This window comes from Lissotriton helveticus, chromosome 12 (genome assembly GCF_964261635.1).
Source record: "Lissotriton helveticus chromosome 12, aLisHel1.1, whole genome shotgun sequence".
NCBI classification, from domain to species: domain Eukaryota; kingdom Metazoa; phylum Chordata; class Amphibia; order Caudata; family Salamandridae; genus Lissotriton; species Lissotriton helveticus.
This window is the reverse complement of record NC_136073.1, coordinates 245643300-245657956: the sequence shown is the minus strand read 5'-3', so window position 1 is coordinate 245657956 and position 14657 is coordinate 245643300. Positions and strand designations below refer to the sequence as shown.

The window sequence follows — 14657 nt, the reverse complement described above, 5'->3', positions numbered from 1 at the left end:
GCCACAAAATGCAACGTTTAAAATGCACGAAAAGTAAAAATGCACAGAGTGGAGAGGAGAGACCTCCCAGCTTCCGCCTCAGGAGGGGGAAAAGATTCCTTCAGTCAATTAGATCGCCGGGCTCTCTAAGCCCCTTTTAAGCGCAACTAGAGCGCGTCCCCGCCCAGCCCACACCCAATATGGCCGCCAAAGCCAGAAACCAACCCTCGGCATCAATACTCGGCCGAGAGCGGTCTGGTGGCGAAGGGAGGGGGGGGAGAGGTCACAGAGCGCAAAGGAAGTCTCAGGACAAAGTAACAAAAGCTTATTAAATCAAGCCACAAAATGCAATGTTTAAAATGCACGAAAAGTAAAAAGGCACAGAGTGGAGAGGAGAGACCTCCCGGCTTCCGCCTCAGGAGGGGGAAAAGATTCCTTCAGTCAATTAGATCGCTGGGCTCTCAAAGCCCCTTTTAAGCGCAACTAGAGCGCGTCCCCGCCCAGCCCACACCCAATATGGCCACTAAAGCCAGAAACCAACCCTCTGCGTCAATGCTCGGCCGAGAGCGGTCTGGTGGCGAAGGAAGGGGGGGGGAGAGGTCACAGAGCGCAAAAGAAGTCTCAGGACAAAGTAACAAAAGCTTATTAAATCAAGCCACAAAATGCAACGTTTAAAATGCACGAAAAGTAAAAATGCACAGAGTGGAGAGGAGAGACCTCCCGGCTTCCGCCTCAGGAGGGGCGAAAAGATTCCTTCAGTCAAATCTATTGACACCAATCCATCTATACATACTTTTGCAGTGCATTTGTGGTTCCCTGTGTCTGTATAACTTGTTTAACACCACAGGCTGCACCCAGACTTCTAGATATACATGATATACTATTATATTTCATGCAAGGTTTCTGTCTTTGTGTTTACATTTTTTTATTGGTATGTTGAGTATGACAGATGTATGGATGTTAGTATGGTATGATTGAGTTGATGGAAGAATATTGTACATATTGATAGGATTATTTTTTTTATGTTTCTTTGCCATGGTTCACTGGCACTGGGGGACATCCTATAAATCGCATCACTTTATTCTGTGGGTGTTAACTTTAAAGAACATGTACAGGATTATTTAATTTGATTTGATTTATTACCCAGTTTGAATCCTCCTATTGAGTATTTAGAATACTCATCTAATATTTGAATAAAATATATATATTTATTTACTAGGTATACTTTATTCTGCCATTTTCTTGTTTTTTTCAGGTGTTTGAGCCCATCCCCGCCCCATTCCCTGCCTGTCATATTTGCGTTGTTATTGAGCGACGCTGAGTGCTCCGTTTATCTAGTGGTCAGGTGACACACATCCCCTTCTCCTGTAGGATTGTTGCAACTTGTTTCTATTTCCCCAAGTCACCTGCCTTTATCCTTCTATCGGGATCTTTTCTTGCATTTTGGAGGTAGGGACTGCTGCCTTCCCTCATTTTCTGACCTAGGTCAGCCAATGAGAGGATGCAGCAGTCTCAGCTCTCCTGGCATCTCCGATGCTTTCCTCTCCGAGAACTGCAGGAGGCAAGTGTTGTGTTTTTATTGACTATTCGATGCATGCGTGTACGTATGAATCTATGTTTGTATTTGTTTATTTGTGAGTGAATGTGTGTGTGTGTGTGTGTGTCTGTACACGTGTGTGTGTGTGTGTGTGTATACGTGTGTGTGTGTGTGTGTGTGTGTGTGTGTGTACGTGTACACACCCTAGCCCCTCTCAAGGTTGTGCTTAATGGCCACCACTGATTTTGACGAACATACAGAAAAAGTAATTTTTGAAAAGTCATACTATGCTTACCTGAAGCTCAATCAGCCTAATCAGCATTAGCCTGAATGCAGCTGGCCTGTTAGGCCATCATTAAAGGCAGCACGATCAGTTCTGTCTTTAATGCTGTGTGAAATTGTCCTCTCCGAGGAGGAGCTTCGACCTGGCAGGACTGCTTGAGTGAAACATGGGGGGCAGATAATGAGGGTCCAGGAACTTTATTAACTTGAAATGGATCGGGTAAGCCCAGTACTTTTTTAGAGCGCTTTTCTGATCCTAGAATACACTTTAGTCTTGTGTGTTTAGTCTCCCTGGAGGAGAAAGCTTCCCCAGAAATAGGTTGGGGGCGCAGGGGCCGGCGAGATTCCTCATTACCTTAGATACACCATAAAGATGTGTCCCCAGCTCTTTCCAAGGGCAGGCTTGTTGGGACGAGTTGGATTTTACAGACAATTTTGCACTGTGGCTTAGTTTGCAATGGACAAATAGTATGTTCTGTAAGAGTCAAGTTTGCCCCTGGGAGCCTTTTGCCCAATGGTTAGACAGTATCCAGTAGTCAGCACCACCCACTGGCAAGCTCCTCAGAACACTATCTGGACCTGTGGAAGAACAGAAGAGGACCGACCTGCTGCTTGTGACCAGTGTGGGCACCTGAGGCACTGAACTTGTTTCCACTTGAAAGTGGATTCCAAGGGTCGGTTGGTTGTATTCCTGTGAGGCTACAGGAGATAGAAACTGAAAAAGGCATTTTTCTTGACATGACGAACTGGATTGGACCATGCTGGTGGCCTCTGCTAGAGCACCTTCTGGTTTTCGAGTGCTGTCCCTGAGTTCTTGGGAGCCTTAAAAGGGGTCCAGAGCAACTGCTCTAGAAAGTCTGAAAAGTTGGGACTTAGAACATTTTTGAACTCCGAAACCCTCTGAAGCGTTAGCGGGACCTCTCAGAAAAGGTGTTTGCCTTTTGAGAGGAATTAATTGGATGCAGATTGCAGACTCGCTCCACTGGAGGGTTTTGAGATCCAAAAAAGCAGACTAAGTCTGATGCTAGAAATCTTTCCTGGGTCAAGGCTTGAAAAATCTCTGACCGACGAATGGACTTCAGAGGGTGTCAAATTTGAATTTTTCCTCTTGGAGCTTTTCCTGCCAAAAGAAAGGGCTTCAGCTGACCCTTATCCAGCGACTATCTCCCTTATAGAGGACTTTGCCGAATGCAGCCTCAAAACTAGCTCTGACAGATGATTTTGTCTCCCATTTCAGAGACTAAGTTCTAAGGTAAAATCTTTTACTGGGACAAACCTGCTGGCCATATCCGACCTGCTCTCCATTGTGGTTGGCCTGAAAGTATGCCTAGGTGTCGGTCCACAAAGAACAGTGATTACTGATTGGTGCTCTACTTCTTGTTGGTGCTTTTTCTCTTCAGTCTTGTTAAATTTATATCTCTGGTTCTCATTATTGAATTTTATTTTTGTTATTTTTCTAAATAAATTTTCCTCTATTATTAGGTTTTGCCTAGGCAGCTCTTGCACGGTCTTTACAAGACATGCTGTATTTAGGGTATGGGCTTTAAAAGCCCACGATGTGATGGCCGTACCACACGCCCCCAGCACAACGCAGACACGCCCACAAGGGACTACTTTGCTGGCACGGTTCTTTTACCTTTTAAATGTATAGAGGAGTTGGCCTAACGGCTAAGGCGCTCGACCTCGGACCTGGGTTCGAGTCTTGGTAACGACGCCAAACATCCTGTAATGCTGGGCAAATCACTTAATCTCCCCGTGCCTAACAAAAATGAATGTGTGTCCTCATGTAACGTAACTGGTGCTATGTAAAGCGCTCTGATACTTGATTCAGTTCGGGTCCAGTTCGTGCTATATAAAACTGCAAAAAAAAAAAAATATGGTGGCCGTCTGCATAGCCTATGTCCTTCTGCTGCAACTGCCTTTTCCAACGCTGTATTGGGTGTTGTGATTGGTGCTGTGGTTACTGAGATTACCCGCCTCAAATGTTTGGGCTCTCTCTTTATAATATTAGTATGGATATATATATATTATATATATTTTTTTGCAGGGCCTGGTTTTTGGCCAGGCTCTGCAGCCACTCCCCACCCCGTTGCACGCGGTTGGAGGAGTGTTGGCTTTATGTATGGTAAGGGAATATTACTTAAAAAAATAAAAACTAGACATTCACTGAAAGCCACATAGGTTATAGTGGGTGAAAATGCCAGTTAAAACATGCAATTTTAAATGTACAAAATCACAGAAATTCACCAGTTATATTTATCTCAGGTCACCGTAACTCATTTCCTGAGGTAACTAAAACTCGCACCTTCGCCATGCACTGCTAATTACCCGCTTCGCCGCGGCGGAATGTGTGGAAAAAAATGACATGTCCGCAGTTCAGACGGCCCCCGCCGTCCTCTGTACACGGCTAACGTGACGTCGGGCAGCCGTCCGACGCATGGAAAAGGTTACTTCACATTATTACAGCACTTGTAACATCTTCTATGATATAATTGATAACATCACTGCAACATTTATAATGAAACAATTGATGATAAAACCGTGTATGGTGGGGCACGAGTGACATTAGGGCACAAGTTCCAGTTACTTAAGATAACTATAACTGGTGAATTGTAGTGGTTTTCTGCTTTTGAAATCTCATGGTTTAACTGACATTTTTACCCAACTGTAATGTCAGTTTAACCTTTTGTTTTTTTAGAATGTGATACATATATATATGAATATAGACAGGCCGTTAGCCATATAACATCTGCAGGGCTTCTCTACAGTACAGACTTCAGCACTCATTAAAAATATTTATTGTTAATTCTTTTGTTTTGCTATTTTTTCCTAATTCTTCTGGAATGCCTTTCAAAGAGAAGGAGTGAGTGGGTGGTACCAGTACTTATGCTAAGATGATGGCTCATTGAGATCAATCACTGCTGGCATACGTGGTGATTTGCATGTCATCACAGGTTTACATTCTTACATGACTGACTAGGTCTTAAATGCCATTCAATTGGGTAATAACATCTATTATTTGAAGCACTTGGAAATAGCATTATTTAGTACAAAGCACTATATAAAGCAGTTGACCATTATCAGGACTCTTTAAGGTAAGGTAAGCATCCTCCTCTTATTTGAGATCGGCTGCTTATCCAGCCAAGCTTAAACCATTGGTGTACTCGTCTGGTGCATGCCTGCACACTCCATCAATCAGTATGTAATGCCCATGAACTGCCCGGACTACAGGCAGAGTAAGGGTGCGCCTAATTTTAGAAAAATACAACATTGTGAAGAAATGTCTGTATTGAAGTACACGGTCTTGGCGATCAGATATGGTGCTTAGCACTTCTCTGTGAATCAGCAACGTATGCTAACACAGCCCCTGTACCTTTCCCCGTACCACATTAAGGGAACCATGATTCACTGTACACAGCTATTGGTATGAAACACGGAGAAGGCAAAAGTAACTGTTTGCAGTACTGGCTTTTCCTTCGCTTTCTCCTGGGCCCAGAAAAATTGTTCCATCTTGATCCTGTTGTCACAGTCCAGGGAATAATAGTGAAGCCCTCTGGAGATGAAAGCCCTTCTGTATTCAGACGTGAAGGCTCAGTTGCACCTTAAACTCAAGCTGAAATTGCACTCAGAGACCAGTCTCTTCTTCCTCCTGTGGTTCTCTATCCTATTGAGATTGAGCAAGTCTCCCTCTTTGGGCAAGGAAAGCAAATCTTAGCTCCAGATACTTCACGATGGAGTTATTCCCACTTTCTCCCGAGGGTGGTTTCTGTCACAGTCGCAGCTGGACCAGACCAGTCATCTTCCGGCTCCGCCTCCACCTCAGCACCTCAGACTTGCCAAGAATTGTGTCAAGGCTACAAGACTTGACACAAGGAAAGGTATGAGAGGCCATCCCCTGTGTCGTCCTTGGGGATAAAACTTAAAACGTTATGTATTTTACATAATGATTATCACATACTTGTTACCTTGTGTTCTGACTTCCTTCACTGTCTGCAGAAAAATAGTTTAGAATTTGGATGTATGAAAATTACTTGCTAAATAACTATTGTTGAAGGTGAGTAACTTTTTCATTTTCATATTTGCTGGCTGTTTATTAGATGAAAAAGGAAAACAAATATTTAATTTTGCCTCTTTTCCTATATAGCATAAAGACCTTTAGTGAAGGTATTTCTTGCCATCTTTCTCTTTAGTTCACAGCAAAGCAGCTGGAGAAATTGGCCAAGAAGGCAGAGAAGGACTCAAAAACCGAACAAGCCAAAGTGAAAAAGGTCTGTGAAAGTCCTGGTGAGAGGACTGAACTTTGTCATTGGTTAATAATGTTTACGAGCCTGTATTATATTATTTTTTTAGCCTTACATAGTCTAGTATCAATGTGCCTATTTCCTCTTGTCTTCACTGTTCTTTCGTTATGGTCGTCGACCTTCTTGAATTTGCTAGCGAAGCAGCGCATCCATACTTTGCAGGTTTTTTTTAAACAACTCTTATGCTGTAATGTGTTTTGTATTGTGGGTTTTATGACGCAGAATTTGTTCCTCATCTGTAGCTTTTCTGGCTCTTTCTACCTCCATTATAAATGGCACATGACCATTTTAAAATATTTCCGTGCAGTTTAAAATGTACGAAAAGCATATTTTATAAGTAAGTCCTTCCCTTGCATACCCCTCACCCAGCACATTCTCTTCCACCCTATTTACTTTCACGTTGCCTTACACTAGTTGAATGTCCTTTGTCCTGAGAATTGGTTGGAACTGTTTCGTTGAATGTGGCAACTATAGTAATCTTGATCAAGTAACTTTTGTAAAGCACTCCGATATTTCTTTAGGACGTGTCCTCCCTATATAAAAGCACAAATATAAAGATATAATCAGTTGTGATTTTGTAAGAATTCACTAGACTGGTTCTTGAAGAAGCATGTTAAGGCTGCTGTTTTTTTATCCAATTATTGAACCCAATAATATGCCTCTTCCTATTTGCTTTAGAAATGTTTGCAATTTATTTAGGAGTTGTATGTAATGTCAGGTTTGTGTAACATCCAACGTGGGTTGAATAAGCCCAAATGAAGTTTTTGAATTTCTAATTCTTTGATGGCCCAAATTGGGAGGTGGATAAGCTGATGATTGTAGTATATCCACTACATTTTTTGTATTTGTAAAACAAATGATACATAAATCAAATAGAACACAAATTATTAATTAAACCAGTAGGCAGGTATATACAGCAGTCCTTAAAGTAACAATGAGTTTCACTGTATTAAAATAAAGAATGGTCATTATTTCAAATTAATAAATTGTATACAGCTGATTAGAATATTGGACTGTAATGTATCCATATAATATGAAGGCTCAGTCTACATTGAAAGGAAGTAATGACATGTACTAAACAGGGTATGGAGAGTCATACGCTCTTGACAATTTTTTCTCTCTCTGTTCCTTTCTAGGCTCTACAGCAGAAGAATGTGGAATGTGCTCGGATCTATGCAGAGAATGCTATCCGAAAGAAGAACGAAGGATTGAATTGGCTCCGAATGGCATCTCGGGTTGATGCAGTGGCATCAAAAGTCCAGACGGCTGTGACGATGAAAGGGGTAAGAGGAACATCTCCTTTGGAGACAGATGGGATTGTGCTGGTCACCGTCACAGATTACTGATGTTTCCCTTATGTTTTCTTTTTTTCCAGGTAGCCAAAAATATGTCGCAGGTGACAAAGGCCCTGGACAAAGCCCTTGGGGCTATGGACTTGCAGAAGGTGTCTGCAGTAATGGATAAGTTCGAGCAACAGGTTCAGAACCTGGATGTCCACACTTCAGTGCGTACATTTAACAGTGCTAATTTTGATTTACTCAGTGGTCTAGTTCGATGTAATGTACACCCAATATAGGGGGTTAGGATAATGATAAAGGCTAAAAGCTATGGCAGTAGTATCAGAAGGAGAGTGCAGCTTTACAATCTGTGTTCAAAGATTAAAGAGAGTTTGTGTATTTTTGGGTCTGGAAAGACTTAAATATGTGTGTGTCTGAGGGTGAGAAGGTATCCTCGTCTGTATTCCTGAAAGGGGTGTGTGTTGAGGGGAGTGCTATCAGCTGTTGTGTCTGCCCAAATGTAAGCCAGGATTGGTGAATCTCCCTGGAAAATTGAAAGCTAAGTCGGGTGCCAGGTGGAGAGGGTATTGAAATCAATACCTAGCAGCGAGGGTCCGGAATGTATGCCAAGACGTGAAATGTATGTGCAGGATGGAAAGAGGCCAACCCATGTTTTTTAATGGAAGTGGACTGTCATGTTTATCTGGTGGGGAGGAGACTGATGCATATATACTACTCAGTTGAGAGCAGGAAGGATAATATTTAGTTCATGACATGGGCATTTTTACACTTGGCTTCTGTCACTTGTAGCGGTTCCAAGTAAGTTGTTTGCTATGGGGAGGAACCTAGTAGGTGGCAAATATTTGTAATAGATCTATTTTCTGGTCCGTCTTCATTTTTGGGAATTACGTAGAAGGGAGTCTTCGACATCAAGCACCTGCGGATGATGTGATTTTTAAACACTAATATAAAGATGAGAAGTATTCCTGTAATGTCTCAATGTGAGCATGTTTCATAATTGTATGTTTATTGCCTCCCCCCACCCCTGCTCATTCATTAAGGTTTAGAAAAGGATTTACGTTCTCTTTGGTCATGCTACTGTGAATGTTATGCTAGTTTATATTAATCATGTATGTCGTTTGCTTTGTCTAGGTCATGGAAGACTCAATGAGCTCAGCCATGACGCTGACCACTCCTCAGGAACAGGTAGATAGTCTCATCGTACAGATTGCTGAGGAAAATGGACTAGAGGTCATGGACCAATTGAGCCAGCTACCTGCAGGAGCTTCATCTGTGGGAGAGGCTTCAGTCAAGAACCCGGAAGACCAGCTTTCCCGCAGGTACACTTACTTTATTTCACATCCCTTGTTGTTGAGACCAGCAAATTACTATTGGACAGCTTGCCTCCTGAAATGAAAATTCTGCATCTTTGAATTCTAGGTGTTCGCTAATAAATGCATCTGTATCTAAAGAAATTTTTCTATATAAATTTAAAAATTAGACCCCCACACTTTTTTCTGGCAAATTCAGTAATTTTATGCGGAGCCCACTTTCCAAATATTGTCCAGTATCAAATATTTCCTCGCTAGGGAAAGGGTTGGAGGGATGTGTAGAACTGAATTGAATACCTTTATTGCCAAGTAACCGCGGATTTTAAATTACCAATCGGGCTTCATGCCAGGGTGTAACATTGAACGAGGCACTCTGATCATCTTGGATGATGTTGTCCACCTTTTTGGACGTAGTTCCTGGCTATTTATTTGGTGTTGGTGGCCTCATGACAAGCTTATCTATAACATGGTACGTTTCATGTGTTTTGGGCCAAAATCCTGAGATTGTTCTCTTTGTTGCTCACCAAGTGTCATCAAATGGTAAAGATAGAGTACTGCCCCAAGAATTTCTGCGTTGGTTTGATATCACTTGAGACTATTGTCATAAGTGCTCCATACATGATCCTGAGGTGGAGGCGGCAAAGACCATTCCATTTTAGTGGCAACAAAGATGCTGTTGGGGTGCTACATTTCCCATAGACCCAGACTGCCTTGAACTCTGCTCATGGGAACAGGATCATTTTAATGAGGTGGTGTTCTCCTGTGGCGTCGGACAAACACAAGCAAAGCACTGACCGAGTGCAGGCTTGCACATCCTGTCAGAGGCCAGAAGGGAATAGGCTGAGCCCACTCTCTTTATATTAGCCTTCTGTGTCCCAGATTTACAGACTTGTCCGCCTATGCCATAAGTAAGTGAAAAGCCACTACATCTCAATCCCTAGTCTTCCCTGAGCTTTGATATATTTCTTGAAAAGGCGGCAGATGTCATGAATAAGGAAGTTGAACTTTCTGTTTCTTGTTTCCATGCCTGGCAAATATAAAGCTCCACCATGGGCTTTGCTTCTGTGGCCTCTATTCCCGCTAAAGGTGGTGATATTATGAAAGATAATGGTTCTGATTGCACTCATAATGCTACTGTGGGGTTTAAGAAGCGAAAAAATCAATTTAATGAACTTTCTTTGTAATTGCACCCCGAATATGGAACTAGTGTCGGTCTGGCATAGCTGTCTATCCATTGGGCATTCCCCCCCCAGTGAGCTTAAGCCATTGGCTGCTGGTTTCGATAGTACAGGGTGGCTGATAGTGTGCCTGTCACGTTTCACTGTTCCCCGAGATTAATTGCAGAAGAGAGCGAATGAGAAAGATAAGGAGGTTGGAGGAGAGAAAGAGATCCGAAAAGGAGAGAAGGGACTAAGCGAGAGGATGGATGGATGGATGGATGGATGGATGGATGGATGGATGGATGGATGGATGGATGGATGGATGGATGGAGAGAGAGGGCATGGCTGGTTTGAGCGAGAGGGCATGGCTGGTTTGAGAATTTTATGTCAGCGTTGCTCTTGGTTCCCCAGTTTGGTCCGCTATGGAACTCAGTCCCTGTGAAAATACAGACCAATCCCTACTTTGAGATCTAAAAAAGGACCTAACATTCCATTTAATCCAGAAATACCTTTTGTAACTAACACTAGGACACACTGAACTATGATTTATGTATCCCCTACTTTTGTGCCCAGTCAAGGACGGGTTGTTATGTTCTGGTTTTTCTTTAGTGTATGTGTTGTCTATGTAACTTCAAACCGAAGTAAAGGATTCTGACACCAGGTCTAGTTTTCGTTACAAAAAGTAGCATACATAAAAATAAAATAAATTGATCTACTGAAGACTCCTCTTATGTAATTATTTGTTGTAACCATGACTAATAAAACAAAAAGGGATACAAGTAAACAATCTGTAACCTGTAGGTTTTCTCCAAAGATGTACTCCAGCTTACTTTGGACAAACTCCTTCAGAGACTGGGGTGTATTGAACAATGTTTACCTTCTAATCCTAATCAGACACCAACTGTTACAAGCTGTGAACAAGCTTCCCAGATGTATAGCTATTTTACTCTCTCCCAAACGGATATTAGTTTAGCATATAGCCACCTGTGGTAGCTACATGTTTCTCTGAAGAGCTTTTCCTCAGAAGGAGGATGCTGTAATATTCTAGCTCTTGTATCAAATCACACTCAATAGAAGCAGAATGCATCCAACTATGTGTCTAATAGTAATCCAGACATTTTACAGCTCCCAACACAGGCTACTGTTTGTATTGGAGCTAAACAATGTCCCCCCACTACCTAACACATTAACCACAGGGAGAACCTCTTCCAACTCATCAGCAAAGCTGTTCACCTTTTTACATCTTTCCACGACAGTTTTATAGGTTAATCAGGCTTCCCATGCTGAGGTCAGAATGGTTAAAAGAGTGGGAAAGTCAGAGGAGCAAGCTGCTGGTGACTTTGCTTTTATTACTTCAAATATGCATCTTTGGAGTTGTTTGAATTTTACTTTTAACACAACGCCAGACAACATGCTCACTCACTTATGAAAACTTTAATCACAGGACTACCAATTTCTCCTGCTTTCTAACTAGCAGGTTTTCCCAATTGGTTGGCCTAGAAGATAATGAGTGACCATCTGGGTCCTTGATATCAATGACAATGTATCGATTAAAGGATCCAGTCTGTTTATTTACACAGACACAAATTTGTGGTCCCTAAGATGGGAACGGGGAGAAAATTGATGTCCTGGAGTAAAGCGGGTCTTCGCTTTACAACTCTTGAAAGTAATTCAGTCAGTTTGTGAAATGGCTTCATGTTATTGTATTACAAGAACCTGGGCAACAAATGCCCTTCATTTAGATCAGGAGCCTCTCTTGTTCCTCCTGGCGCTCCATCCCCTTCAAGAAGAACCAACTGAGGCTTACTTGCATAGATGTCCAATGACATTAACTGGTCTTAAAAACACTCCCCACCCACACACCTAACATGTAACTGATTAAATTGTCCATCAGAAAATGGGCTCTTTTTTATTAAATATTTATACCATTAATTGTAATCTCTTCAAGTACATCTAACCAAGCGAAACAAGATTCTGCAGTTGGCAGCAATATCAAAGGTTGCGTCCAACACGTTTTGTGAGTGGGCTATTTTCATATTGCACTGTCTATTGAGCTTCACTTCTAACTTATTTAAGATAGACCCCATTGCCTCAATCACTTAGAAGAGTTCATAGTTCTCCTAATACACTGAAGATTAACATAATCTTGACTTCTGCCCAGAAGAGTTGTATATTTGACTATGTATAAAGATGATTATTAATGGAAGGCAATTGCTGTGGATAACTATGAATCATGAGGTAGTCCTACAGAAAGTGTTTATTCTGGTGTACAATAATGTGCTACCTATCTGCCATTCTCTGCTACCTTCTGAGACTTTGTGATGGATTATGATGATGTAGCCTGTGCTATTAGTAACATGCTAAGTGCTCCTCGGCCTAGAAAACTGCCCCTCTCCAGGTAACTATATGATTTGAGAGCAGCTGTAGCCATGTACATATAGAATTGCTGTAACTCGGGTTCCCAGAAATCAGATGCTTATGCAAGAGTGTGGAATTGAGTACTAAACAATGATTCATGTTAGTAAGCATGCATTATACTAAAAAGCATGGGAGGAAGTATGAGGCTTCTAGGAATTGGGACACACTAGCTTTTTGGAGAGTTATTAATGATCATTGTTACACTTGACTCGTTGGGTCCCAGATTAACAGTACACATGAATGCATACGCGGATAGAGCATTTTCAAATGTATTTATTGCCCTGATTCTTCTGATCTGCCTACAGTATTTTCAAGACCATCTAAGGTACCACTTAGATTGTTTCAGTCTTCAGAATGCCCTAGACAACATCCCTTGTAATAAAGCCCTAGGTTCAGATGTTTCATGTTTTTCACTTATGCCCAGCTTTAACCCCTTGGCTGCGGGGCACATTCCCCCGCTGTGCTGGGGGGCGGGGGGGCACGTACAGCGCCCCGGTGCTCATGACGAGGTCAGCTCGTCATGAGCTCCGGTGCTCATGGCGAGCTGAGCTCGTCATGGTCACACCAGTTCCCATGGAACGTTCAGCACAGCAGGGGAATCAGCCCAGCGTACGAGCGTTCCACGGAACGGGCGAGGTCATGACGAGCTCAGCTTGTCATGAGCACCGGAGCGCCGTAGCTCATGACGAGCTGAGCTCATCATGAGCACTCAAGGGGTTAAAAGAAGCTATGTCTATGTGGGGTTATTTATATAGCGCAACTGTTACTACTCCTAGGAGTGTCCTGGCGCTGATGCTGAAAGGGTGACAGCGGGGAAAGAAGAAAGGAGCTAAGGGCTGGAAAAAAGCCAAATACTTACTACCGCTGATAAAGAGTTATAATTTGGGCACACATCAGGATATCGTGGAATTGTTCACAAAACCGCCAAATGAATTGACTTGTATTAAAGTGTATAAATGTTTAAAATAATTTTAAATAATTTTTTGATGAAGGGTTTTTAGGAGCTGCTAATTGAAATGTTGTATGACGACAATGGTAGGTTGTGTTTATTATGTCTTTTAAGATGTTGATCGTAAGCCTCTGTGGAGGTCAGTAACAATGAAATAAAGTATTCCTATTAATTTCTGGAAGGTATGCGAACCAGTCCTTTACACTACTTCGTGTGTTTTACCAGTATTGTGGATTTTTCAGAGACTAAGGGCTAGATGTAGGTAATGAAAATTTACCGATTCTAAAATACCGAATTTTACCGATTCAGTATTTTAGAATCGGTAAATGCAATGTAGATAAAAATTCGGTAAGAATTACCGAATCGGTAAGAATTACCGAATCGGTACTTACCGATTCGGTAATTCCCATTCATTCCTATTGGCCTGGAGGCCCATAGGAATGAATGTGAATTACCGAATCGGTAAATACCGATTCAGTAAAATAGGGAAACATTCAAGGGTGGCAGGCTGTCACATTGACACCCTGTTGCACCCCTGAAAAGTGCTTGTGTGCACATGTGGCACACATACATGCCCTAAGGGCATGTATGTCTGCCACATGGCACTGTTGAAAATGCACAGATTTGCATTTTCAAAGGTATTCGTTATTTGCCACCAACTAATAGTTGGTGGGTTTGCCACCAACTAATAGTTGGTGGTAAATAACGAATCCTTACAGCACATAAGCACTCTTAAAAGTGCTTCCTACATGCCATTTACCGATTCGGTAGATACTGAATCGGTAAATAATGATTCGGTAGATACCGAATCGGTAAATAATGATTCGGTAAATACCGAATCGGTATGTCTATTTTGCTGATCTCTGTGTGGAGAGGTCTGAAATTTCTGGTTGCAGCCTGCGGTCACATTTATGTACTTCTGTGGTGGGCCCTGTAGACTGCCTGCAAGGATGCTCTGCCCAGCACAACGAAGGCCAGGCCTAGAAGTTATCCAGGCCAGGACAGATAAAAGGGGGAACCAACCCAAACCAGTTCCAAGAAAACGCACCTGGAATACAAACCTTCATCTGCAAAATCGTAATAAATATAGGTGCTCAAGACCCATTGATGTTTGCTGTTGTGGTCTCTTCTAAAGATTAGGGGGTATTCCGCAGAGTACTCTAGGACTACTATGCGCTAAAGGAATCTTGGTACTGCCGTATTGGGCAGTGCAAGTCAAAGGGGAAAGGTTTGGGTCCTGTGTCTGTACTGGCTTGGACCACTCAAATCTACTAAACAAAAAAGATGCCAGACAGATTTTATTTTTTCATTTTATGTTCCCACTCAGTCAAAATGTACTGGAGGGTAATCGATTTTATTTTAGTTTTTTTGATTTTTTGAAAAAGCATTCATCACATTAAAAATATATGTCATCAGAAATAGT

At 42.1% G+C, this 14657-nt stretch overlaps 1 protein-coding gene across 1 annotated transcript in view; it reads left to right on the top strand.

The window, feature by feature from the left end:
- The window catches only part of CHMP1A (charged multivesicular body protein 1A), a 65379-nt gene that overhangs the window by 39133 nt on the left and 11589 nt on the right, over positions 1-14657 (top strand). Inside the window, exons 3-6 of the mRNA XM_078670464.1 lie at positions 5989-6066; positions 7236-7382; positions 7475-7603; positions 8529-8716. Of these exons, the coding sequence (XP_078526590.1) occupies positions 5989-6066; positions 7236-7382; positions 7475-7603; positions 8529-8716 (542 nt within the window). The remainder of the gene's footprint in view (positions 1-5988; positions 6067-7235; positions 7383-7474; positions 7604-8528; positions 8717-14657) is intronic.